At 37.4% G+C, this 27,927-nt stretch overlaps 1 protein-coding gene across 1 annotated transcript; it reads left to right on the forward strand.

The window, feature by feature from the left end:
• Positions 1-27,021, forward strand: WDR41 (WD repeat domain 41). Its single transcript, XM_084225109.1, has 13 exons — positions 1-112; positions 4,068-4,183; positions 7,008-7,056; positions 8,693-8,824; positions 9,196-9,258; positions 9,701-9,812; positions 11,145-11,207; positions 12,980-13,090; positions 14,400-14,584; positions 16,390-16,511; positions 17,505-17,593; positions 21,146-21,279; positions 23,099-27,021. Exons 1-13 carry the CDS (start codon positions 62-64, stop codon positions 23,249-23,251), a joined length of 1,380 nt encoding a protein of 459 aa, XP_084081235.1. The 5' UTR covers positions 1-61; the 3' UTR covers positions 23,252-27,021.
• Positions 27,022-27,927: the final 906 nt, after the last annotated feature.

Genomic DNA, 27,927 nt, shown 5'->3' on the forward strand with positions numbered 1-27,927 from the left:
CTCAGCTGCCGCCGCGCCGGTGCCGCAGCGGGGGCCGGACGCGGGCCCGGGGCCGCTCTCGATGCTGCGCTGGCTGATCGGCGGCGGCCGGGAGCCGCAGGGCTTGGCGGAGGTGAGGCAGCTCCCTGCGGAGCCTTACGCTTGGGGCTGGTGGTGCCGTGATGTCGGTATGCACCGGGCCACGGCTTTTCCCGCTGGGTAGGTCTTGGTCCCGGCATGGGCCGTGCTCCGGGCCGGGTTTCGGCCTGCGAGGCAGTCGGACTAATAGAGCGGATTACGGGCGTCCTCGAAGAGAAACAGGGGAGCTGGGAAAGCACAGGGGCGAACCTCAAGGACTGTGTCTAGTTCGGGGCACTTCTCAGTTCAAGGAGGACATTGAGGTGCTGGAGCGTGTCGGGAGAAGGGGAACGGAGATGGTGCAGGGCTTGGACCCCAAAATCTGCGTGGAGTAATTGAGGGAGCTCGGTTGTTTTTATCTTGGGGGAAAGGAGGCCCAGGGGAGATCTTGTCGCTCTCTCCAACTACCTGAAAAGAGGGGGTAGCCCTGGGGGTTGGTGTCTTATTCCAAGCAACCAGTGACAGGATGAGGACACAGTCTCAAGCCACACCAGGGGAGAGTCAGGCTGAGCATCAGAAATAATTCCTTCACTGCAAAAGTGATTAGATATTGGAATGGAGTGCTCAGGGAGGTAGTGGCATCACCATCCTTCGAGGTGTTTAAGGACTGGACGTGGCACTCAGTGCCGTGGACTAGGTGTGTTTATCATAGGCTGGGCTCGATCTCAGACGTCTTTCCAAACCTAGTTGATTCTGTGAAGAGCAGAATGACCGTGCAAAGCTCCTGCTTTGCGGGAGTTATGGTGTGTAGCTTTCATGCAGTTCTTGCAAGTCCTGCTTTCAGGACTCTGAGGTCGATAATGTAAGTTATAGGCAATAACTTGTTATTTATGTGTCACAGTAGTTTGTAGTAGCTTACCAGCATTTCTTTGTAGTACCTCATCCATGAAATATGCTTTGTTATGGAGTGTAGTATACACTGACATCCTTGCTGCTGCTCAGATTAAGAGTAATGTTACTGGATTAGACGGAGAGACTTCTGAAATTTTCATGTCTCCAAGAGTCTGCTGAAATTCTCAGCATGGATTTAACAAGATTATAAGTATTGCTGCGCTCCATGCACTTAGTGCTTTAGTAATCTAGGCAAGTATGAGGAAATAATTACTTTTCAGCTGTTGTTCATGAGCAAGTTATGCCAATATTATGGTTGACTTTAAAGGTCAGTACTTAATTTGGGTCTGCATCAGGTTAGAATGACGATGTGTAGAAATACCTCTGACTTTTGTCATCAGTCAAAATGCCAGTTGGATTGCAGTCACATTTGCAGGTTTGTGTGCAGTTGTTTTTAGAAGGAGGATAGGAAATATGATGCAGTTTTCTAAGATGCGCTAGAAAACTGCATTGTTGTGTGTGTGTCCCTCTCCAAAATATAGACTTTGGCTTTGGTTTATATACTGTGATTTAATAAAGCATGAGCATAAATTAAGGTATGGCCTGCCTCTTCCATTCTGTCATTCATGCCTCAGTTAAATCCAGTCCACAGGACTCTTGTTCTCATTGTTTTGCTCTGACAGAGTTGTGGAATAATAGTAATAATTTTGCTTCTCAGCTGAAAATCTGAAGAACAAGTATCGCTGCGGGTTAGTGCCTAGACTTTCCCCCCTCACATGATGTAATATTGTTTCGTTTAATAATCTTCTTCACCATTAGTTCTTCAATAGGTAAGAAACCCCACAGCAGTGTGTAAGGCTATGGACTTGCGGTGTTTGTTTGCTGTGCTGTGACTTCAGACAGATGTGGCATTGCACTGGGTGAATAGAGGAAGCCCTCTGGCAAAGCTGTCCTAAATTTGTGAAATGAAAATTTCTCCTTACCCATTTCTTTTTTTTTTTAAACTGTGGAATCAGAATCTCTTCAGTTGATGGCCAGCCATGGTGTCTGTCTTAGTCAGGGTGACTCTGGTGGTGGGAGTACTTCAGTGCAGGAGCATCCTGGTTCATAGGAGCTAATCTGTCATGCTCCATGATCCATAGATCAGTATTCCTGTGTACTGTTGTATCCATTTTTTTTCATGAATAGCTTTTGAAAATCCTGCTTTTTAAATGCTTCACATCTTGGGAAGTTTTGAGGTTGAGATGAACATTTTTTTTTTCTGATTACTGTAATGTTGCTTACAGGTCATGCATAAAAATATGCATGATGAGAATAGATTCCATTAGTATCAGTATCTAGTTTTTACCTCCAAAAACTTGGTGTTGGTACAGGAGAGTCCTGTTAGTAGTTTGTATAAAAAAATAGATTTCTTCAGAGAAAGAACACTCATGTAACCCAACACTTGGGTAAATATTAATGAAGATCTGAAGAGAGCATAACTTGTATGACATTTCTGGGGAAAAAGATGTTATTTTGTTCTCATATATAAGTACCTTATCATGCACTGTACCTTTCAGTATTCAAAGGCATTGTTAGAATTAAGATTAGACATATTGTTCAAAAGAAATGGCACCATCTTATATTGAATAGGAAGCAACATCAGACTGTAGAATTGGGGTGTTAATGATACAAATTCTGAGTTTTTCAGAATGATGTTAAGATTTTTTTATGAGTGTGTGTCTTCTGACTGTATTATTGCTATACTGAGATTTCCTTAGGATTTTTAGAACTCTCATTTTTTTAAAGGAATGTTTTGATTAGCTTATAATGGATGAACTCCAAGTTATTTAATTTGTTATTACAGCCATGCAGATTCTACTTGCACTATTTTAAAGGGGAACTGCTGTCCTCATGTGATTGCGCAAAATGAGGAACAGTTGCTTCATTAAATGCATCAGGTAGCACAAAATCAAGATAAAATCACAAGAGCTTCATTTAAAAATTAAGAACTCTTCATTTTTAAAATAACAACAGGTTTCTTTTCATCCATATCTGTTAACTATGTCGTTCTTAGTTTCTGAAGAATAACATCATAGTTCCAATATCAAAGTAATAGAAAATAATTTATTAATCCTGCAAGAAAAAGTTCAAGTTTCTGTGGATGACATGTTTGTCTTTCATGTGGTGTCACCTGTCATGTGATGGATGTACAGTGTTCTGTAGCTGCTGTTTTTACAATGTATAGTCTGTTGAAGTTCTCAAAAAAAGGGCAGTGTTGGATATAGTATGATGTTGACTGCTGTGTAAAATAAATCTAGAGGGGAGTGCTGTCACTGAGTAACTGCTGAGCTATTTAGATGGTTAAAAAAAAAGTCTGACAAGTTGTTTCAGAATGTTTAAGATCTTAATTACAAAATAGTTGTCTTGAAATAAAATGATGATTGAGATTGGCAGAACTATTCTGCCTTGAAAATGCAGTTTTATGCAGTATTTTATTGACCCTGCCTAGTGATCAGCTTGCTCCAAGTGATTGATTGTTCTTTTAATTAATAGTCTAGTTGAGGGTAATTGCAGATGCTGTTCTATAAAATGATGAATCATTCTCTATGGTTTTTAAGCAGTTTGCTGTGGTATTTTATGAATAGAATACCAGTGGGTGATTTATATATTATGGGACAGAACAACATTTGTTCTTATTTGTTTTAAATATGTTGTCTTTATATAGGATTTTAAAATTGAACAGTAGATGAAAGATATGAGAGGTTCACAGCCATTTTGTAAGAGGTGTAATTCAATGAAAAACTGAATGTATGGTGAATTGAGTCATGAAGGTGGCTTCACATGACAGCTATAACTGAACTGGGTTTTCATCTCACTGTATCAGTGATTAAATTGGTACAAAATGTCTTTGTTGAAAAGAAAATGCTATATTGTTATTTAAAATAAATTCTATAGAAACCTATTATTTATATGAAATAACAGGAAATTATATTTTATAATGATTTTCATTAAGACAAAATGGTATTTCAGAAACTTTATACATGGGTCTGTATGTAGATTGTTGGACATTACAAAGACCTGATGAAAATAATTATGTTAGTACAAAATAAATTTACTTCCTTTTTTATGAATTTTAGAAATCATCTGTACAGACTATTGGTGAAGAACAAATACAGAATCCTTACACGGAGCTCCTTGTGTTGAAAGGCCATCAAGATATAGTACGATTTCTAGTTCAAATAGATGATTGCAGGTATGAAATGCCATTTCAAATTGTTTCACAATGTCCTTGGCAATATCTTTGTAAAAATGTAGTAACATTTTAATCCTGTCTTTACTTTTGAGGGTGAGAGCTGGAAAAACTGGTGTTAAGTCAAGGGATGAATACTCCTTTTTCTGACTGTGTTACCATATCTTTTAGCTTCTCTTTTATGTCATACTTTAATGAGAAAGTAATGGTCATAATGTTACATTTCTCAGTACAGATTTATTTAAGAATTGCTTTTAGCTAATTCATCTGTTATTTTTCAGTCTGTTCCTGGTCTGGGTGCTGCCTTCTATACATGCGTAGATTCTCACAGGACAATATGCAGTACTGTCTGCTGCTTTCTGACAGGATCCATGTGTTCTATGTTTCTGAATTGAGGATAGCTGTTGTTTTACCTTCTGGTTCTATGAAAGAGTGTAATAGACTCCTGCAGTTGTGCTGTAGAAATGAACATGACATCTTCAGCAAGTGTTGCTTTTCCTTTCTTTCTGATCTTTTGTTGCACTTTCTTTTGTTGCTATAGTACTAAATTCACTTGAGCTTTGATGAATGCAAATTTTAGCTTTGCAAGTTTTAAAGTTTTTAGCTGCTTTATTCAGAATGACTTCTTAGCAAAAGTAACCATATGCCTAACCTCTGCATTACATGTGTCTTCCAGTTTGATCTGGTTCAACTTGCTGTACTTCTTTGAGACCTGATAATTCCTTTATTTCTGTCCTAAAGGTTTCAGCTATATGCACCTTTCTGTATATTTCCTGACAATCTCTATCTGTAACTTCTGACAACTAAATTATCTATCTTCTGAGGACAGAGTTATCTAAAAACTGGAAAACTGGTTAAGAGGATGAAATAATTGTATTTACCTTTGTCACTTAGAAAGTGTGACTGAGAGAATGAATTATGTTAGTTCTACATTGCAACCTAGTTTCTATTCTAGTTTTCTCTAAACCATGCATGTTCTTTAATTTAACATAATTCTTCAAGAGAAGAAATAATTTTCTGCCTTAAAAGTAAGGTTTTGGAGTCTTTATTCAGTCATAAAATGTAGTCACTCTTGACTGTTGTGGAGAATTAAACAGAAAATGTTAAGTGACTAAGAACATAAGTAATAGGCAAGATTAGCTATGTTAAGGAGCTGTAGGAATTTATATCTTTTACAGATTAGACACAGAAGGGAAATTGTAATATAGTCATCAATACACTGCAAGAAGTTAACATGGTCAAGAGTTTGTTTTATATCCTTGCACTGTACAGCAGGTGTTTTGTGAAGGAAGGTTCTCTCTCTCCCCATGCACATTGATTGCAAGAGACCATGCTAGTGGTCTCTTCCAGTTCAGAAATGCCCACAGAATCTTATTTTCTAATATTATATATATCTATATACATACATAAATAAAATTTCACAGAAGACTCCATGGAAGATTTTTAGCTTGCCAGTTTTTATTTTAAATGTCATAAATATGTAAATATATGTCAGGAAAGTTACATGCATTTTTATAACATTTATTTTTCTGTGCAGTAGTCCACCAGAAGATTCATATAAAAAAGGAAGAATCTTGTGTGGTTTCTTCAGTCTTTTTTTTTTTCCCAGACAAGTTAGTAAAATAACCCTTTATCAAAGTATGTTTTTTTTTCAAATGTAAACTGAATACGTGTAATTCATCTTTGTAGAAACACCACAGTATCCTTAGCTTGCACATGCAGTCATATAAAAAGAAGTCTTTTATCATTTTGGGCTTTGTTATTTGGTGGCAGGTAAATTACTAAAGCTAAAATAATGATAATCATTGTAAAACTAAAGCCTTAGTGGCAATGTTTAAGATAGGTTATGAAATAGTATCTGGATGAATGAATTGTATAGCTAGTTAGTATTCTGAGAGTTTGAAGAGTTTAATAGAGTTGTTTCAGTTGTTACTGGCAGTAATTCTTAATTTTATTTTCAAGAATATGGTATTTTCTATATTGTTAAACACATGATAATATTTTTCACTTGATTTTTTTCAGTAAGACTAGTATTGTTACTCAGCTTCTGAAATGTTTTTGTTTAGTTTCTGAAGCTATTCCATTGTGTGCTTTTTGTCAACTATTCTAAGCCAAGTTTCACGCTTCAGGTCTTTAGATAATATCATCTTAGTGAGAATTTTACAGAAGGATTTTCTTGTTTTCTCAGTGGCTCAGCTAAAACCAGTGAGTGGAAAATTTTCTCATATTGGTTTTTGAAGATACTAAATAAATCCTCTATGAATGTAACAGAAAGCTGGTTGGTTTTTTTGGGTTTTTTCTTCTTTGCTCTTGTAGTTTTTAAACATGAAGTAAAGCTCATATTGATTGGAAGATCACTAAAGAAAGCTAAGCCTCAGCAAGAGTCTTCCAAAAACTGGAATGTAATACTCTAGCATTTGACACATTAAATTAAACAGAGTTCATAACACATTTTAAGAATGGATTTTTTTGTTGATCATTTGACCATTCCTTGCTCCTTCAGGAAACAGACAAGGTTATAGGTGATGGTGATCATGACTGGAAAAGACTGAGGTGTCACATGAAGATTTTTTTTATTACACTACTGGAATTCTTAAGTCTTGTTCTTATATTAGGTATATGTTGATAATCACCTATTTAAATATATGATTAGAGTTTAGAAACTGTAATTAGGATTTACAAATGCATGTTTATTCTTTAAAGACTGAATCTGATATATCTTGTAAGCATTTTTACTTCTGTAAGTATTTACAGCTTTTCCATTACATTGCAGTATAATGAAGTTTTCAGTTTCTTATGATTCTTTGTTTGGTTTGGTTTTTTCCAGGTTTGCATCTGCAGGAGATGATGGAATCATATTTCTGTGGAATGCTCAGGTTAGCTGTCTTTTTTAGGGGTGGCTCTGGAGAAGGTAGAGGTTGTAGAGAAGAGGTGGAAATGTCTAGGAGCAAAAAAAGCGGAATAAATAAGAATTGCTGCAGAGCTACTGTTTGAAAATGTTTTTCTGTTTAAAAGCAGAAGTGTGTATTAAGTTGGGACTTTAGTTACTCTTTGAGTATGTTCTGTGTTTGCTGTAAATGCTGAAATGCTGACTAGTAACTCAACAAATAAAGTAGCAAGATCCCAAACTTGCCAGGATTTTTATATACATTTAAGATTTAAATACATTTCAGTCACTCTATTAGTAATACCTCTTTAGTATGACTGATTAATGGAGAGCTATCACAAAATTGTATTTCAAAGATGCCAAAGTCAGTAGGAATTAAACATTTCATGCTGTCCATGAACATGCCCTTAATTGCTTGCTGTGATAAAAACTTTCTTACAACTTTTGAAAACCTTAATAAGACATTAATTTTAATCATACAAATAGTGCCCTGTAGTGTGACACCTGCTGTTTTGCTCTATTGCTGTTTCTCCATACAGACAAAACTGTAGAGAACTGATGAGCATTAGACCTAGGTTAAGGAAGTCTAGTATATGAGTTACATTGTTTAGTGAGAAGTTTGAATGGTCTACAGTGTATCAGTCATTCAATTGAGGAAGCAAAAATTGCAGACTTGAAATTTTCTTTAAAATCTTCTGAAAAGTTTATGTCACATTTATAATGGTCAGGACAGACTTAAAACTTTTCTTTTGAGCATTTTCTGCTAGTGCTTTGCTGGTTTTGAAGGCCTTTTATAATTTATAATTCTATAATTTGTAAAAGCAAAGGGATTTTAATATTAAAACCCATTTGTGTAAATATATATGCCCAGTATTCTGAGCAGCTTGTAAACATTAAAACTCATTTGGATCTCCAGCTCTATGAATTGAGTTCTGTTTTCTACTTCTGTAGGACTTCTATTGTGTTTGTTAAAGCAAATCTTTACACTTTTAATTTAAAACAATAATCCACATCTGTCAAGAAGTTTGCAGTTAAAATTACCCTGTATTTTAGCTGTGTGTTTAAAATGCTAATTTGCTTCTGCATAATTGTTTGTAGGGTTTTGCCATTTAACTAAAATGTTAGTAGAAGTAGCTGTAGTTGTCTAAAGCACCCACTTGAATCTATAGACAATGTGCATAGTAAATAATTCTGGCAGGAGATTGGCCATAAATACAGGTCAGGTTTTTCCAATAGTTAAAAAAAAAAACCATTTTCAAGTATAGGTTTGTCAACAAATCTGAATTGGTGTAGTATTTATTAAGAAGGATGATTAGCCAATATTTGCCTTAAAATTAAATGAGTTTAGTACATAATTGTGTTCTTAATGGCTTTTAGAGGTTTTTTACTCAGAGAGTCATTTCCATTATGTACTACTTCTTTAAACTTACTCATAATATGTTACTTAATTTAACATCTTGAACAGTACTGAAGGTAGTAAGTAGAAAATCCTGAAATTTCTGTAGGAAGGGAGATTTTAGACCCATAGTAATTCTTGCTTTAAAAAGTCATTTAATGCCTATATTTTGTGCTACTGTAGGTATTTTCCTATTTTAATCTTAGTTTTCCATGTTTTCATTTTTCAGACTGGAGAAAAACTTCATGAACTTCATGGGCACACACACAAAATTACAGCTATAGCACCATTTTCTTCATCAGATGTTACTGAAGAAAAAATGAATTTTATTATAACAGCATCAGCTGATAGAACAGTTATTGTATCCTTTGATCTGGAGAGGATTTAAAATTCTATGGGCTTTTTGTTGTTTTTACTTCTAGAGATAGCACTGACACAGGCTATAGCCCATCTCAAAACTTTAATATTACCCATATCCACTTGGTGTAATTGGATTACACAGGGGTTTCACTAGTTATTATTCACATGTAGATACAACACTTGCCACAGAAAAATGAATCCATAACAGGCCTTTGTGAATATATCATTTAGGCCAAATGTTGAGAAGACTGTCAGGGTTTAGGAGACTGAGTCTCTGCATACCTCTTTCCTAATCTGTCCTTTAGTTACCAAAACAGCATTTACATTTATGATACATAGAAACCTTTCAGTTTCCTTAATGAATAAAGACAGGTTTGGGACTGCACTAGTGGCAGACAGGTTCAAAAAGTGTCGTGTTTCCATTCTACTGTAAAGGTACTGAGGAAACCCTATGAATGTCTGTTGTTTTGTTTTATACATTAAGCTATTATGTCTCGAGTCATGTGGGCAGGTGTGTTAGAATGAATGGCATTGCTTTATTTAAGAATAGGTACATAATGAATGGCTGAGAAGTGGGTATAATTCTTAATTTGGTTTTGGATCTCTTAATGTCTCAGTTTTCTTTTTGAGGGGAGGTAGATCAAAGGTAGTGTTGTGACTTGGTTTTATTACTGTGTTGGAAAAGGCGACCTACGACATTTAAAGTTTTTGCGCTGTTGATGAAAAATTGCATAATTAAATATGTATTTCTTAGAGACCTTGATAGTGTATTTCATAGTACTTACAGATTTATCTAATGAAAAGCGCATGATCATTTGACTGAGAAATTCCCTGAAGAACTTTTGCAGGAGACATATATCTGATTTTTGTTCTGCAGTGTTTGACAGTTCTTCAAAGACTGAATGTATGGTTGTCTGGAGGGAGTGATCTATGTGTTTGGAACCAAAAATTAGATCTCTTGTGTAAGACCAGTCATCTTACTGATGCAGGTAAAAATGGAAATGACTCATTATGGCTGTTAAAGTGCAAGTAAAATTTATCTGTATAATGATGCAAAAGCAACTTGGCAAATTCATTATAATTCTAATGATAACATTATGTATTAGAGCCATTCTTTATTTTTTTAAATGTCAAATTTAATAGTTTCCAAATTAAGACCACTTTTAATGTTCTGTGCTGTGTGAATTTTAGAACATCTCAGATCTCAGTAACTGTACATTATCTTGGACTACAGGGCTGGAGCTCAGATGCTGATTTATGTGTTTGCTGTAACATGTACCAGATCCTTTGACTGGCTTTTTGTGTGATTGATTGGGAGTTTTATTATATTTCTAAGTACAGCTTTGTAATAGCAGAGCAGTAAAGATTACTTTTTTATTGTTAAGAATCAGTACTCAAATGCATGTTTTGATAGGAATATAATAATCAGAAATCACTGTCAATCATGCTTTTCTGTTAATAAACTTCTATATTATCTGTCCATGTGAAGAAAATTTTGCATGTTATTGCTGTACTTTACCAAGATGCTTACAAAGCTGTGAATCACATTCAAAAGTGGAATTGATATTGGCCTTATTTTTGTCATAGAATAAAGTAGTGGTAGACAAAGCCTTCTGAATCCTTGAGGATATTAATACTTCTTTTGGTTCCGTATGAAATATCATGCTAAATACCAGTTGGACTGTGATGCTTAGTATGAAGTGCTATTTGAAACTTTGGTACAAGGAATCAACAGAATGTGTGGCATGGACCCTCTTTTCTGTCCTAATCTCTGACTTCCCTTGTGGAGAAAGAGGTTGCTTATTCCTTGGGGAATTTTCCTCTAATGGTGCTTTGGCTCAGGGTGGGGAAATTCTGTGCAGGATGAAAGCAGATGATAGCAAGCTGGGTATTTTATCATGTGCTTTATTCTTCTTTGTCTTACTCTGCACACTGTTTTAGAATTGTACATACTTGTGGTAATATCAGTATCTAATTTTGATACTGCCTGTATTTAGAGCTACAATAATTGTCATGGTGTTTTTAATACTGTCCAGCATTAGAATATAAATATCTTAATTGTATTTAAAATAAAAAGATCATTTAATTTCAGCTTCACCACAAGTTTGATGTTCAGAATTCTGCTTGATTCAGGACCAAAACTCCTGACCTTACCTCTGTTAGAGATAATCTGTTCATTTCTGATGCCATTTAACTTCAGGCAATAGACTTTGGTTTTGATAAGTGGAAAGAAAATTGTTAAGAACTTTATTAATAAGGAATTAGCAGTTTGTTGTGTTTTCTTGTGATCAATCAATGTCCTTTCCCCCCTTTTTTCAAAGGCATCAGTGCTTTGGTTGAATTGCCCAAAAATTGTGTTGCAGCAGCAGTTGGCAAAGAGCTAAGTGAGTATCTTGCATTTTCCGGTGTTCGTTCTCCTCCATAACAGCTGCTTATCAGAGATATGTGTGAAGAGCACTCAGCTGAAATTGTATAGGAAAAGTAAATGGTATTAGGGTGTAGTCAGCAACATTTTTTCTTTTACCATTGACAAAGAGGAGACTATATTAATCTTACTCAAGAATTTTTTGGAAACATGCATGACAAACAAAACAAATTTTTTTCTATATTTAGAATCATAGAATCAGTAAGATTGGGAAAGACCTCCAAGATCATTGAGTCTAAGCTTTGACTAATCACCACCATGCAAACTGCCATAGAACTAAGTACCATATCCAGTCATTTCTTGAATACCTGCAGGGATGCTGACTCCTCCACATACCCGGGCAACTCATTCCAATGTCTAACTACCCTTTCAGTGAAGAGATTCTTCCTGATGTCCAATCTGAACCTCCCCTTGAACAGCTTGAGGCCACTTCCTTTTCTCCCGTGACTTGTGGCCTGTGAGAAGAGGCCAATGCCCGCTTTGCCACGACTTCCTCTCAAGTAGTTGTAGGAAGTGATAAGGTCTCTTTTTACTCCATGCTAAACAACCCAAACTCTCTTCAGATAAGACTTGTACTCCAGACCCTTCACCAACACTGTTGGTGTTCTTTGGACACACTCCAGCACCTCAATGTTTTTCTTTTAATGAGGGACCCAGAACTGAACAGATAACTTGAGGTGTTGCTGTTGTGGCCTCACCAGTGTGGAATACAAGGGGACAATCACTGCCCTGGTCCTGCTGGCCACACTGTTGCTGATACAAGCCAGGATGCCACTGGCCTTCTTGGCCACCTTGGCACCCACCAGCTCATGCTGGTCAAGCAGGACCCGTCTTTCTTAAACTCAAGCTGTCTGGACCTGATTCCCTGGTTGTCCTGTATGTGCTATGTGATCACACTCATGATAATTTGTTTCATCACTTTACCTGGCACTGGGGTTAGGCTGATAGGCCTGTGGTTCCCTCAGTCCTCCTACAGCCAGTCGTGTAGATGGGCGTCACGTTAGCCAACCTCTATTTGACTGGGACCTTCCTGGTATATGAGGACTGATGATAAATGACAGAGATTGGCTTGGTGAGCTCTTCTGTCCCTTCTGAGCCCTTCTGAGCCTTCAGTGTTCTGAGCCCTCAGTGCTAGTGCCACCAGTCCAGATCTGATTATGGCAATTGACATTTGTTCTTCTGCTTACCTGAGCTGTCAGATACCCAAATTCTCTAGAGCCTCCTTATTCTGGGATCTGAAGTATGAGGTATTGATGATCTCTTAACTATCCAAGTATAATGAGTAGTTTTTATAGTACCCTTGAGATAGAAAAGAAATTCCAACTGATTAAAATAAAGTCTTAATTTCTGACAATATTGGTTGCCTTACTAGAGGATATTGCATTGCTTTTGATTATTAATGTTTTAGACAGCTAAGTACTCAAGAAAACACGTTTTACTTTTAGTAACTTTTCCATAAAGATGTCTGATACTTTTCTCTTCTGGTGTTGACCAATTCTCTGAATTTCAGAGTTACTAGGCTGAAGTGTTTTATCCTGTATTTGCTGTGGTTAGGAGGCCTTAATGTTAACACTGAAATATGTGCTTCCTGTTTTTTGATTATAAGTGGCTCTTATATGGTCTCACTTAAAATGTTTAATTTGTGTCTCTGAAAATGTTGTTTTATTTAGACATAGTTCCATCCTATCCCAAATGAAAAATCGTATTTAGACAATTTTTCTATCTTTGAAGTAATTTTTAGGCTGAGTGCTTCCAACAGTGGGTCTGAAGGTTGGAATATCCTTGAAGTAAAGCGCCTTGTTGACCATCAGGATAACATTTCATCATTAGTCAGTGTTAATGGTAAGAGTAATTTTATAGTATTACTGGTTTTGTTAGTTACCAGTGGGATATTTCATCTATAGAGTTTTTATTTGAAACAAAATTTTAACTGGAGTGAAACTTAGTAACTAGTGAATGTACCTTTTTGTGTAGCTGCAAAAATAGTGATATGACAAAGTATAATTCCTTTGTTTGTGGTTTGACAATGAAATGAAACCAGACGAGTTGTAATGTAAAAGAGTCAATGTCATTGATGTAAATGGAACTCTTGGTCTTTCTATTGTGAAAGTTAAAAATGCTACTTTTTTTTTGTCTTGTTTCTTCTTATTCTTAAAATGGGATATGCAATGCCACGTCTCTTGAAGCTGTAGTCCTAAGATAACTGGAGATTCTGATTGTGCAAATGTGAGCCTGCATATAGATCCTCTGTAGAGAGGGTCTGGAAGCTGATATGATCTATGCTGCTCATTAGGGTAATACTGAACTAATAGCTGGAATTCTGTCTGCTCTGCAGCAAGTATTCAAGTATTAGCCCGTTCTACTCTTTTCTTCCCTTTCTTTTTTTTTTTTTTTTTTTTTTTAATGGAGCAACCCCACAGCCAGGAAAAGGCTGGTGGGGTAGAGAGTGTTTATTTATCTGTCCTTGATTGTGTGTGTGTCTCCCTGGCTGGCACAAAGGGGCTGTGTTACAGAGGTAACAAGAGGCTGGAAAAAAGAAAACTTGGGTTCTGTTGTACATGTTTCTGAGCTTAACTGTTGCCATTATTTTCTTCATTTTGATTATGGAAGGCACACAGTGTTTGGCTTAAAAAGGCAAGATGCTATCTGCATTAAATACTGCTGTAGGAGTTTCCCCGTGTGATGAACAGAGTCATGAGCAGCTACTTCAATATTGCCATTAACTCATGCATTTAATTTGTGATCACTATTTCTATTTATGGCAAAGACGTACTTTGTTGTGTCTGGGGAATGTTGGGGGATGCTTCCCCAAGGAATAGAAGGGCTTTGTAGGTAGAAATGAAGTTCAAATATTTGTACAAACTTCCGGTGGTGTTCCTTGCCTTTACAACTCTGTGCTGTGCACTGTGGCCAGTGAATGGTCTCCTTCCTAATTCTAATTTTACATGAGCACTTGTCTGAGCGATGTTAGGTAATTAGATGAATATTTACTCAAAGAGAGAGGTTTTAGTCCAGTCAACTATGCACTGTACATTCTACACAGGTTAACACATAAATGGGCTGTCTTCCCTTTCTAGGGTTTTAGCTTTGTGTGAAATTTATTTTTTTTTAATATCATGTGATTTTTATGTGTGGTTTTTTTCCCCTTCAGATTTGACTTTTGTGACAGGTTCTCACATAGGTGAGTTAATAGTTTGGGATGCACTTGACTGGACAAAGCAGGCATCTGAGTGCAACTTCTGGGACTCCACTGTCCATCCAGATGTACAACCAGAAATAAAGTTATCCCAAAGCCCACATGAAACTTCAGTTCAACACTTGACATCTGATGAGGAGGTAAAAAGTTTCAGAGTAAATTGCTTTAAGTAAGTTAGGATGATCTTACTGCAGAAGACTGAGTGGTTTATATTTTCAGTTTCCTTGCTATAATATAAGAGGCTTCTTTTAAATGTGCACAGCTATTTCATATGGTCAATGGTTTTTATATAAAATATTTGCTGTTGACCTATACGAAGGGTTCAATATATTGATGGTATGGAAACTAACATAATGGACTGTCACAATATCATTTCTTTTTGACTAACAAAGATTTATTACTTGTTTAAAATACCACTAGAGAAAAGTAAAAATGGGTGTGTGTTTTAATGGCATGCATCTTTTGCATTCCAGCTTCTGGAAATACAGTTTTCCCAGTAATGCACCTGTTTGAGCAGTTATAGATGAGGTTACTATGAGAATACTATGGGTTACTGTTTAAGAGCAGTCATATGCCTATGTAAATCAGTATTGCTCTTTCTGTTCAGATGGACTATACAGAATTGTATACTCGAATGTTCCCAAGATCCTGTCTACTATAGTCATGCTTTAGAGATAAGTTCTTGGTCAGAGTATTCAGCTAGAACTAAGTTATCATACAGCAAACACTAAAAATACTCAGGTTGATATTTAATTTTGTGAAATGTTACCAACATTTCACAAATTTAATGTGGCAAAATAAAAGATCTTTCATTTTTGAGATACAGTGGGATTTTGTTTGGGGCATGTAGGTCCATTATTGAGAATGATTAAGAAAGAGATTCTTGGAAATGGATTCAGATATATAAGCTGTAACAAAATAAAAGCTGTGGAAAAGCCTGAATATAGGGTAAGGACCAAACAGTCACCTGATGCATTTGCCTGTTTCTGAATAGAACTTTCCTAAAACCCTGGTGAGAGAATATTGTGGGATGTGAAGGGCTGAAAAAGATGTGATTGCCCTTTAACATGGGATATCCAGTGGTTTTGTTGTCAATGCTTATTTCTACAATGAGCAAAAAATGAATTTTGTTTAGGATAAGTTCTGTAATTTGGCTTCAGAACACTTGCTTGAAAGCTACATGTGATGTGATTTAAAGGAGTAGGAAAGAATTTGGGGAAGGACAGAAGTTTTCAAAACATTCAATGAGAAATCTCAGGCTGCTGTCTTCCATTCATGAAAGTAAATAAATAGGTGTGATTTTTTTTTTTTCCATTGTGAGAGTTTTGACTGATGGGAAGAAAATGTGGTTCTATTGTTACATACCAAAGTAGGAGGTGCTTTTAAGGAAGTGCTGTTTGTGTTGTAAAGCTCCTTAAGGAGCTTAAAGTGTGGTGCAGAAATGTATTTGTCTAAGATGTTTTGTTCCATGCTATCTCAAAGCAGAACACTGCTCTTCATGTTAAAAAAATAGTGTAAAATATATATTTTCTCTGTTTTCCAGACTTGGTAGTTGGTAGGTAGAGAAAACACACTTGTCTAGTTTGACTGAGCTTGTAGGCGAAACATGATTCAGAAACAAATGGGGTAGTACAGGTTTTCAAAACTAGGAAACAGTGCTAAGGAAGTGTATTTATTGGTTGGTATCCTTAGTTTCTGCTTAGTCGTGAGGAACAGGATAAAAATACTGACATAAAATTACTGCTTAGAATATAGGATTATATCCCACATTTACTTTTTAAGAATCCATCTCTTTTTATAACTTGCTAATTTCATATGTTTGGGATAGAGCAGTAACATGAGGACAGAAACAAGCTAGGTCATAGTATCATTGGAAATCCATTATATGCAAGGTGATCCTTCAGTATCTGTTTCTGTAAGTTGTTCTATTGAATTTTCTTTCCAGTGTGTGTTTGCTGCTGTTGGGAAAGGCATATACGTATATAATCTTCAAATGAAGCGTGTGATTGCTTGCCAGAGAACTGCTCATGACTCCTCTGTGCTGCACATTGAGAAGCTTCCAAATAGGTACAAAAAACATAGTACATTTTGTTAATGCAATAAAGAAAAGCAATACTTGGAAGGGTGACTAGAGACAGACTGCAAAGCTACATCGGATTTCTAGGGCAGGGACTTGATTTTCAGTTTGAGCTGCTTTTATTAGGTAGAGTTTGTTTATCTGATTTTGGAAAATTTGTCATTGTAATTCAGTGGGAAAGCCTATATTCCAGTATATACACAGGCTGAAAATATCTCAGCTATTTTCAAAATCAGATTTGATGAAGCACTTTTGTTTGTATTGTGAAAATATAGCTTAATGGCATTTTACTTCTAGAAAGCAAAGGCATATAGCACATTCAGAGTATATTTTTCATTAAATATTTTATAACACTTGAAATGTTTTAACAAAAATTAATAACTTGCAGTTTTTGTTTCTTAGTGCAGAGTTTCGAGCTGGAACTTGTTTTGACAGCCAACTTGGACAAGTTACTGCATATATATGTATATGCTGTAATATACTATAGATATAGTATTAGATCCTGTTATGTTCTTGTTCAATGGGGCAAAATCTGCCAGAAGATAAAAACTGAGGCCTTGGTCTTGTAAATGCATGTATTCTAGCTGTTCTTAATGTGTAATGAAACAGAAAATCTTTCCTTTCATTATTTTTGTGTAAGAAATAATAGGGTTTTGCTTAGTGAAAGTAAACTTAAAGAAACCAGTTAGAGGAACTGTGTTTGCAGAGTCTAGACTAGTTGTGTTTTGGTTTACATAGTGGTATGCTTTTAATATGGAGTTGAAAAGGTTTATTTTTTTCCACTTATGCTAAATGGCTGTTATACTTTGTTCTGCTATAATGAATTCTGTTTTCTGTGGAACATCTGTACACCCTGCTACATTTGAGAGTTCTAGTAAACTTTTATGGAACCTGGGGCACTTACTGTCTCTCATAGAAGCATCACAAGGTGATTTGCACAGGTAAGTATGCATGCTAGTGTTGCTTATCAACTGTTTTTACAGGCAGCTGATCTCCTGTTCAGAAGATGGCAGTGTGCGCATTTGGGAACTCAGAGAAAAGCAGCAGCTGCCAGCTGAACCAGTTCCAACAGGTTTGCTAGTAGTGGGGAGTGAAAGGAACATTTAAAAATCCAGTATTCACCATATAGGAATAGAGAAGCTTTCAGGCTTTGTAAAGAGAGATAATGTCTTCTGTTTAACCAACTGATTACAGGTGCGGGAGGGAAACTGAAGAGTGGATGTTCAAGTCCTCTGAGATCTGATATGGGATGATAGAAGGTCCAGCTGAAGCAATTCTGTGCCATAAAGCTTACTTACAGTTTACAGTTGGATGAGCTGGTTAGAAAAAAAAAAAAAGAGCTGACAGACCTTGATCCTTTCCTCCTTGTACCAAACAGTACTGAATTCTATACCATATAAGAGTAAATAGTTGCAGGACCTTGTGATGAAAGCTTGCAGATAAGCAGCTGGCAGCAAAAAAAAGCATTTTCCACATCTCCTCTTTGAACTTGGAATTATATTGGGACTTAGTTTGGAGCTGTATCCAAACTCACATGCTGCCTCTGGGCACTGCAGTCCTCAGAGCTGGTTTATTGTGTTACAGGTAGCAATTTGCCCAAGTACAGACATTCACAGAATCACTGAATGCATAAGCTTGAAAGGTTCTACAGTTAGTCATGTGGTCCACCCTCCCTGCTCAAACAGGGCGATCCTGGACCACATGGCACATGATTGTGTCCAGATGGTTCTAGAGTGTTCCCAGCAAGGGAGACTCCACAACCTCTGGGCAACCTGTTCCAGTGTTCAGTAACCCACACAGCAAAGAAGTTCTTCCTCTTATTCAGGTGGAACTTTCTGTGCATCAGTGTGCCCACTGCCTCTTGTCCTACTACTCACCTCTGAGAAGAGCCTGGTCCATTGTTTTGATACCTCCCTTCAGATATTGATAGACATTGATGAGGTCCCCTCTCAAGGCTGATCAGGTCCAATGTCCTCAGCCTATCCAGATGCTCCAGTCCTCTCATTATTTTTGCAGACTTCTGCTTGACCTGCTTGCTCATCCTGAGGAATCTGGAATTGGACACAGCACTCCTGGGGAGACCTTGCTAGGGCTGAGTAGAGGGGCAGGATCACCTCCCTCCAGCTGCTGGCAATGCTCTTCCTAATGCCCCCAGGATATCATTGGCATTCTTGGTCACAAGGACACACTGCTGGCTCATGGACAGCTTCTTGTCCACCAGGACCCCAGGTCCTTCTCCACAGAGCTGCTCCCCAGCAGGTCAGCCCCAGGTGCCTGAGGCTGTTTCTCCCCAGGTGCAGGACCCTTCATTTGCCTTTGTTGACTTTTAGATGGTTCTTCTCTGCCCATCTCTCCAACTTCCGAGGTCCTTCTGAAGGGCTGCATGGCACTCCAGGGTGTTGGCCATTCCTCACAGCTTTGTGTTCTCAGTGAATTTGAGTGCTGAGGAGGCAGGTTCATCCACCTCAAGGATGAACAAGTTAAACAGTTCTGGGCCCAGTATTGAACCTTGGAGGACCCTGCCAGGGACAGGGCTCCAACTGTGCCACTGATTTTGACCCACTGGGATCTGTTGTTCAGCCAGTTCTCAATCCACCTCACTGTCTATTCATCCAGCCCATATCCCTGAGTTTGTCTATGAGGTTGTTTTGGGAGACAACGTTGAAATCCCTGCTGAAGTCAAGTAGACAATATCCACTACTTTCCCCTCATCCTTCCAAGTAATTGTTTCATTGTAGAAGACAATTAGATGGGTCAAACATGACTTACCTTTATTGAACTGTATTGCTGCCTGTTCCTGATCATCATCTTGTTATCCATATAGATAGAGATGGTCTCCAGAATGAAGGGCTCTGTTACTTTCCGAGATTGAGGTGAAACTGACTGGCTGGTAGTTTCCACGGTCCTCCTCCTTTCCGAGGCCCCTTTTGAAGACCAGGGTGACATTTGCTTTCTTCCAGTCCTCAGCACCTCTCCTGATCTCCATGACCTTTCAAAGATGATCATGAGCAGCTTTGCAATGGTGTCCACCAGCTCTCTGAGCACTTGTGGATGCATTCACTCAGGGCCCATGGACTTGTCAGGTTTGCCTAGATGGCTTCTAACCTAATCATCCTTGACCAGGGGAAAGTCTTCTTTCTAACATTCCTTACTGTCTATCAATATCTGAGAATACTGATGGCTGATCTTGGCACTGAAGACTGAAACAAAGTACAGTACCTGACTTCTCTGCATTCTGGTCTACGGGGTCCCTCCCTCCATTTAGGAACAGGCCCACATTATCCTTAGTTTTCATTTTGTTCTTGATGTATTTGAAGAAGCCTTTCTTGTTGTCTTTGGCACCTTTGGCCAGTTTTAATTCCAGATGGGTCTTGGCCTTCCTTGTCTCATTTTTACTTACTCTTACAGCCTCTCTATATTAATTTCAAATGGCCTAACCCTGCTTCCATCACCTGCGTATTTCCTGCTTATGCTTGAGTAATGACAGGTCCTTTGTAGTACTTGCTACTCTTTGACCAAGCTCCCCTGCACACTGGCAGTTGTGGTCTTTGACAGGTGTTCTGGACAGTATAGTTCATATCAAGGACTGGGAACAGCAACAGACTGTTGCTTTTCTGTAGGAATTTTTTTATTCAAGGTGCGAATAATTTTCTGGGTGTGTCTTGTTTACTTAGCTATTCATCTCTTGTTGGTGACTTTTGAAAATGTATTTTTGCTGTCTGGGTTGATTTAGAAACACTTTTTCAGGAATATTCTGTCTTCAGCATTGCTGGTGCTGATCTGCATAGTGACAAGTGGTATTTGGTTTCACATTAGAAATTTATATCTTCTATGAATCCAGGTGTTTGGAAAAAACCTTAGGGAGATATTGCTGTTGATTTGCACTCTTTTTATTCTAGGGATTCCCTGAGAAGCTGCTCATCTCACCAGTTATCTCCTTTGTACCAGGGCCATGGTTTAGCACAATTCTAGTTTTATGTGCTGATAGGGCTGAGGGAAGGATTGGGAATGAAGTCTGAACTGCATTGTCAACAGAACCCAACCTCCTTACTTGTGTCAGTACTGTTACACAGTTCTGGGGGCTGTGGCTATGTACTTTTGTGCAATCTAAACATGTGGAATACTATCTTTGCACCCCACATTTGCTGATAGTTTTTGTTGAAGGAAGGAGGCAATGAGCCAGCATTTAGATGCTGTAGTGCAGAACATACACAGGAGAGATTGGTGTCTCATTTTTGTGCTCTTTGCACAAGTAACAATTTAGGCGGGCAGAGCAAAGATAAACACCTGCATAAACTTGCCCTGCATCTGCCTTTGCTGATCGGTTAGTTCTTTTTGGAAGTCCTTGTATTTCTTCCTAAATCTGTGTATTGTCTCATCCAGGTGTGTAATTCAGCATGTTTTCTAAATTACATTGAGCTGGACAAGTAGCTATGTTTCCTTCTTCCCTCAAGATTAATAATCCAGAGGCTAAAGGGCTGCACAGTACAGTGCTTCTGTCTTTGCCTTACAGAGTGTCCTGCTTTTAGTTTTTTGTGGCTTTTGTAGTTCTCTCTTTAGCTAGAAGACATAAATTGTATTTGTGATTTTTGTGAAAATAAGAGATGTTTCTTTCCCCTCTCAGGTTTTTTCAACATGTGGGGATTTGGAAGGACAAACAAGCAGGCAAACCAAGCTGCTAAGAAGATGCAGGAGAATATACCTGTGTATTTCTTGGAGCTGGTTGGTGACTTGATTGGTCATTCATCAGCTGTGCAGGTAGGTCAGCTTTAGTAAGAATGAGAAAAAGTGCGTGTTAGTAAATAACATAAATTTGACAGTGTTTTTTGAACTGTAACTTTTGACTGTCTGGCTCTGGAGGCTAGGATCACATTTTGTGGTATCTTTAGTGCAGTGTGAAAACACTAATACACACTGACTTCATATTCTAATGGCAACTTGCTCACTGATGTCTGAGGACTGTGTTTTCACATAAATGCTAGGGATAATCTGACAGACTATTTGGCTTCATTTAGAGACTGCAGCCAATACAGCTGCAGGGAGCCATGAACATGACCCAGATTTCATCTGAAGTTCACAATCTAAAGAAGGGCTCCTCCAAAAAAACCCGAACCAAAACACACAGAGTAATTTCTTAGCCCTCTGTGTTGTGAGCATTAAGGAGGTCTTTAGGTCTTTTAACTTAAGCAGTACCACCAGTACTGCTTCCATGCTTCTGTCTGCCTAAAATAGTGTGTGTTCATTTCAAATGGCATTTTCCCTCCACACTTTTCTGTCACAAAGTATTGGAGTAACAAAGCACTTTGTTACAGTGGACTTCTACATAGGTTCTTGGCAGGAGCAGGGAGAAGGCCAGCTAGAAGGGGATGGTGTGGTTCTGGAGTAGCTTTGCTCACAAGCATTCATGAGACAGACTGGATTTCAGACTGCTGCTGCTAAAACCTGAAAGCTTTTCTTTAATAGCTAAGGTGAACCTTTCTGCTAAAGGGATTTCTTCAAGGCTCTCTTTCCCTTTCTGCCATCTTTCTGTTGGAGGGGGTCTTATCTACTTGGAAGGTTGCTATCTAAGCAAAAGGACATAGTGCGGAATTCAGCAAGGGACACAAAGAAGATGAGAGGCATACATGGGGTCTTGGCTGAGATGCAGAGCAAAGGAGTAATGGAGATGATGGTGGGTGTGATTTCCTGAAATTTTCTACATATGGAAAATTCTGGAGTTTTTTAAACTCTGTGAAGATGGGAGCTGCTGAGGAAGAAAATGTTGAGTAGTGAAATGTGATGGCCAAGATGAGGACATGGCAGACTATGTCTACTGCAACCCTGTAGCTATTAAGTGACCATTCCCAGGGCAGGCAGGCTTTGTCCTGAATGCTTCCCCCAGACAGATCCCTTTAACAAACTGAAGAATTAAGGCATTGTGACATGCCATAGTGACATCACTGGTTCCATTGGCTGTCATGTTGAACTGCAGTTAGTGGTTAATTTTAGGCAGTCTTGTGATGATCTCAGAAGTTGGGGGTTAACTCATGATTTTTCAGGTCCATTGGTCTTGCAAAATCCTTCCTCTGGTGCTGTACTTCCCTTCAGTATTGTGTTTCTTGCTTGTTTGACTTCCTCTGTGTGACTAGGCATGTGTCTGTCACAGCTGTTTGTCCTTTGATCTTTCTAGGCCTGCTGCTGGCACTCTACTGTGTTGTAGGGGGAAGAGGGGACAGTGTACCCAGTGAACAGAACACTTCTGTTCCCAAGAAACCAGATCAGAGTTTGTGCAAGTCATTCACTCTTCTACTGCTGACTTGAAACAAGTTTCTTAAATTTCTGTCCTTTAACTTCACTATCTGTAAGGCTTCACTGCTTTTTTTAGATGGAGATCTTTCAGTATGAAGTGACTAAAGAGTTTGTTTTTGTGTAGCAATTTTATGGCATTTCTAACATACAGTATGTAATTTTGTATTCCTATTTATAAGCAGAGCCATTTCAGATACATATATTTGTTTAGTCCAGCTATACACTAAATAATTAAGCAAGCTGACCATCTCATGCAAGCATCATGGTAATAATAGTCGTTTCATTGCAGATGTTCCTGTACTTTGGTGAACTGGGATTGGCTACATGCTCTGCTGACCACCTCATTATTTTGTGGAAGGATGGTGAACGAGAATCTAGCCTCCGCAGTTTAGCACTATTTAAAAAATTGGCACAAAATGGTGATTTGCAGCTCAAACTTTAAATTGTTTGAATACAGGATGTATATATGTAAACTGGATGTGTTTTAAACATGAGTGTGAAGAATCTGGGAATCTGACTACTATTAGGGCTTACACTTCGTGTCATGTGTTATATTGGAACTTAGTTGCTACTTTTCTCAAAGGGGGATTTTGCATTTTGTTACACTCTGTCAGCAGAAATAGGGTTCTCTTGAAAGGCTGAAGGTAATGATGACTCATTAGTTTCTAATATTATTCCAAATGTTTAAAATTTCCATGGGTGAATATCAAAATTAAGAATTGTGAAATATGTTAGATGGATCATAATTAAAGCAGTTGAGGGCATCCACAGTGCTGTGTGCAGGAAGAGGGCATGGGAAGAAATCTGCAGCTTCCTGCTCTATCTAATTTATTTCTAGAAGCTGAACTTTCTTCACTGATGGCTCAGATTTGTGCATATACAGGAAACCCTGAAAGAAAGCATTCTCAAATAGAAATTTTGCATTTGAAGTAATATCCTGCACCAATGGTGAGAAAAGGAAAAAAGGTAGGTAAGGCTACTTTGTCAGGTTCTAATTTTTGGCAAACTGATGTACACAGAAACTGTTTACTAGTAGTAGTTTTACTAGTAGTTTTACTCGGATTAGCCTACATTACTGGAGTTTATGTAGCATTACCATTACACCATTACCAAGTTTAGCATGCAGTGTGATTGGTTTAGCTTGGTCTTTCCATAGTGCATTCATGAAAGTAAATTATATCTAATAAAAAGCATTTGCCTTACCATGCATTTTCAGAATGTAAAATCCTTTCTTAAGTAGTAGGAGTTGATATTTCAATAGTAGTAAAACTGTGTTTTGCCATATGAGTACTAAATTCTCAACTGAAGTCTGACTTCAGAGAAGTCTGCACCAAGTTTGTAAGGTAAATAGTATTTCAGGGATAAAAAAAAAAATAGTTAAGTGCACAGGTACTAAGAGTGTGATAACAGCAGCTAAACAGGAGTAGGGAAAGAAGTGCAAACTAAAATATAAAGCTCAAATCACAGCAACAAAAACACAAAAGCAAAAAACTAATCAACAGACAAACCCTTCTCTCCCCTCCCTGCCAACAACAACAAACCAGAAAATGAAACAAAGTTAAACCCAGAACTGACATAAAGAAAGCATGAGGGAGGACAAGATAATGAGTGGTACATTACCATTTAAACAGGGAAGAGCTAGAGTAAAGGGAAAGTTTGGAAACTTAGTGGTCATAAAACTATGTAGAAGAGGGTGCTATGTCCTCAGGTCTACTCAGAAGATACAGCACTTAAATGGTGTAGGAATAAGTCTTGTGCGATAACACTTATATAAGAATAAGTCTTTTCAGTGTCATCTCTTCCCTTTGAATCAATGATAATTGTTTTCAGTACAGGAAACTACATGGCTGTAATTCCAGACTTCAGATACAGTGGTTGCAGTAAGCGCGATTAAAACAAAGGGCTAAGCAGATTCTTGCAAGAGCAGAAGCAAAAGGAGGAAGCTCCTAGCTTCGTAGAAGAAACCAAGGAGCCTTTTAGACTTGCTTCCTCCAGTAGCAGTGGGCACGTTCCTTTCTCCTACCACTCAGAAGCCCACCTTTGCCTCTTGAGTCTTATTATGAGACTGTAATGTTTTCTGGAATGGAGGGCAGAGGGGCAGTAACATTTTGAGTTGTAATTTTTCCATACCTTAGTCAGGTTGTACAGCTAATGTTACTTGAGTATAGAGCTCAAAATAACATATTTCAAAACCACAAAACAGATGGAAGAATTGTTACATTACCATCTCCTTTCAATTCAGGGAGGTTAAATCAGTGTTAAAGTTTGAGCTGCATGTTGTTTGCTAAGGCCAGCTATTCTGTTGACTCATGTAGGAAAGGCATTTGGATTACAGCTGAGGATAACATGCCTTTGGGTATATGGTATTAAACTTGAGAGAGGAAAGCATGTTAAGTCTACGTTGCTTCAGATTGTCTCTTTCAGCAGATGTTGCATTTTTGGCTTACCCAGGAGAAGCTGGGGAGATAAAATGTCTCTTTGGATCTTTTTCCTTGTTTGAATTGCGAAATAACTATTTGGTTTTATATAGTGCTTGTGTGTACACATTGTTGTGACACCTTTACAGTGAAAGCTTATGAAAATTAGGTTTTTTGGAGAGGCTCCTGTTATCATCAGTTATAACTAGAGAGAAGGAAGGTCATATTTTTGTTATCTCTTCTTTTAGCATGAGTACAGCTATTTCCTTTTTATTTGATGGCTGTTAAGTGAATACCTGATAGAGAATCAGACCTTTTTAACTGAACAGTTCTAGTCACAAAACTTGATGGGCATTTTACAGGGATGTAATTCAGCTTTAAAAAGTCCTACATGCATGTATAAATATTTATATTTATCAAAAGTGCCATTGTTCTCAGACACATTCCATTGGCAGTAGATCTCCCAAGGGTCTCTTTTAAAGATGGCTGACTTAAAAGTACTGAGTTCCTTGTTTTACAAATGAACTTTGAGTGTAACAGAGGACATAGATATATATCCTACTCCTTTCTTAAATGAGAGTTTGTCACTTGCTGTTGGGAGATGCAGTGAGCAGAATTATGGTGACCAGATGAGACTTTTTACATTTAACTGATGGCCTAAATGTTTTTCCACCTTGCAGTAACACTGAATTCCATGTGTTCACATCATGGAAGAAAATATCTTTGTCAGACCTACTCTTAATACTTTTACAACTCTGAGGTGGCTGTTTTTACATCTGTGCACTGACAACAGTATGAAACAAGCAGCTGTTAGTATAAACGAACTAACTACTAAACTAACAGTATAAACTGGACTAGTATAGGAGATATGACACAACTGGCAGATTATGATTAATTTGTGCTGATTTGTTTTGCTATATCCACGCAATTTTTTTTTTTAATTTTTTTTTTTTTTTTGTCTGACTGTGGGAAGAAACACAAGATCCTGCAACACATATATTGATTCTGTATTAATGCCTTGGCCTCAGTTTTGGTTCACAAGTAGAATTTTATTTTTTTGATGCCTTCCACTGTTGACATTTTGTTCTGTGTGACAGAGGTGTGACAAATGTTATAAACTAAATGTTTTACATGGATGTGGTCTTACAATGTTGCTGTATTTAACAAATTAAATTAACAAAGCTTAAATCTTGGAAAATTCTTTTTTCTAATGCAAGCTGCAGTGAATGTTCAGTTCAGAATAGTTAAGGTACAACCACCAAGAGCACTAGTTCTAAGTAAAGAAATGGAAAAAGCAAACAGTATACAGTATTAAAAAAGAGGTTCAACTTCTCTGAATAAAAATATCCACTGAAGAATGTTGCCATAGATAATAGGAAAGAATGAATAACCATGCTTCACCAGAAACACCATTCTTCAAATACACATGATGCGGCATTTTAATACACAGCAACCTGCCTTGGCTATGACAAAAGTAAGGATCTGTTACAATTCTAACAAAAATATAGCTTTTATACATTCTTCTGCGCATACATTTTATGAATGTTGCCTTTTGTTTCAGAACTTGGTACAAAACATACAAAAAAGGTTGGCACATATGTAAGCTACCTGCAGTAAACAGCATTGTCACTATTCTTCCATAGCAATCTCTGCTGTTTGCTTTTTTTCCCCTTTTCCTTTACCCAGTTTGATTTTTGATACAGCACAGGGTAGGTGGACTACTTCTTTAACTGCAGCCATGGCTTTGACAGCCTTGCTTGCAGCCTGGAGTGCACAGTGTTAAAAATCAGCAGTTCTGCTAGATTTTATTTACTGAATAGTCTGAGAATAGTCTAAAATTTAAACTCATATCCTGCATGTGATTAAAATGAGATGTACAAAAATACACATTTGTGCTTTGAAAGCCTTAGCATAAATTTCATATCTTAGAACTAATGAAGAATTATGTTTGATTTCCAACTGATATACATATTTCAAAGTACTTCTTACATCACAAAACCAATCAGCATTTTATTAGGAGGATAAAGCAGTACAAATTACAATGCTTTTATAAATTATAGTCTGGAAACTTCTTTTAAAAAGTGATAGGTTCATCCTAGAAGTTGCACAATAAATGAACTTGCCATAAAATTTAGATCAGTTTAATAAAAGTGATGACCATGTTTACAAACACCATTTTTATAAAAAAGTATGGTGGTCAAGTGCCACAATAGTTTTTGTGTAAAATTTGATGAAAACTTTTGTGATAACATCTGCAAGATGGCAGAGAACCATGTGGATGGCACTACCTAGGCAGAACATGCTTATTTTCCTGAATTATATAATCAATATTAAAGAACATTGACTCCTACCAAGATTTTAAATGGAAAAGAAAGAACAGGTGGTGCTCTGAGAGAGTCTCTGTAATAAGAAGGTGTTTTAAAAAGTGTCATGTTTGGGTTTTTTATGTATCCAATTTATTAAGATTTACTTGTTTTGCTCTGCATGTTCTCTTTAGAAGTATGGTTTATAGAACTGAAGAATGCTGATAGAATTGAAACAAATTTATTCTAGATAAGTGGGAAGTTTCTATCCTTATTTGTTAGGCTATTCTTACTCTCCTGGTGACTAAATAACCCCTCTCTCTGAAAAACATTTGTGTGATGTGTTAGTGAATACAGTTGTATCAACTACAAGATTCAACAAGTGCATATTCAGTATT

The sequence above is a fragment of the Fringilla coelebs genome, assembly GCF_963513975.1.
Source record: "Fringilla coelebs genome assembly, chromosome: Z".
NCBI classification, from domain to species: Eukaryota; Metazoa; Chordata; class Aves; order Passeriformes; family Fringillidae; genus Fringilla; species Fringilla coelebs.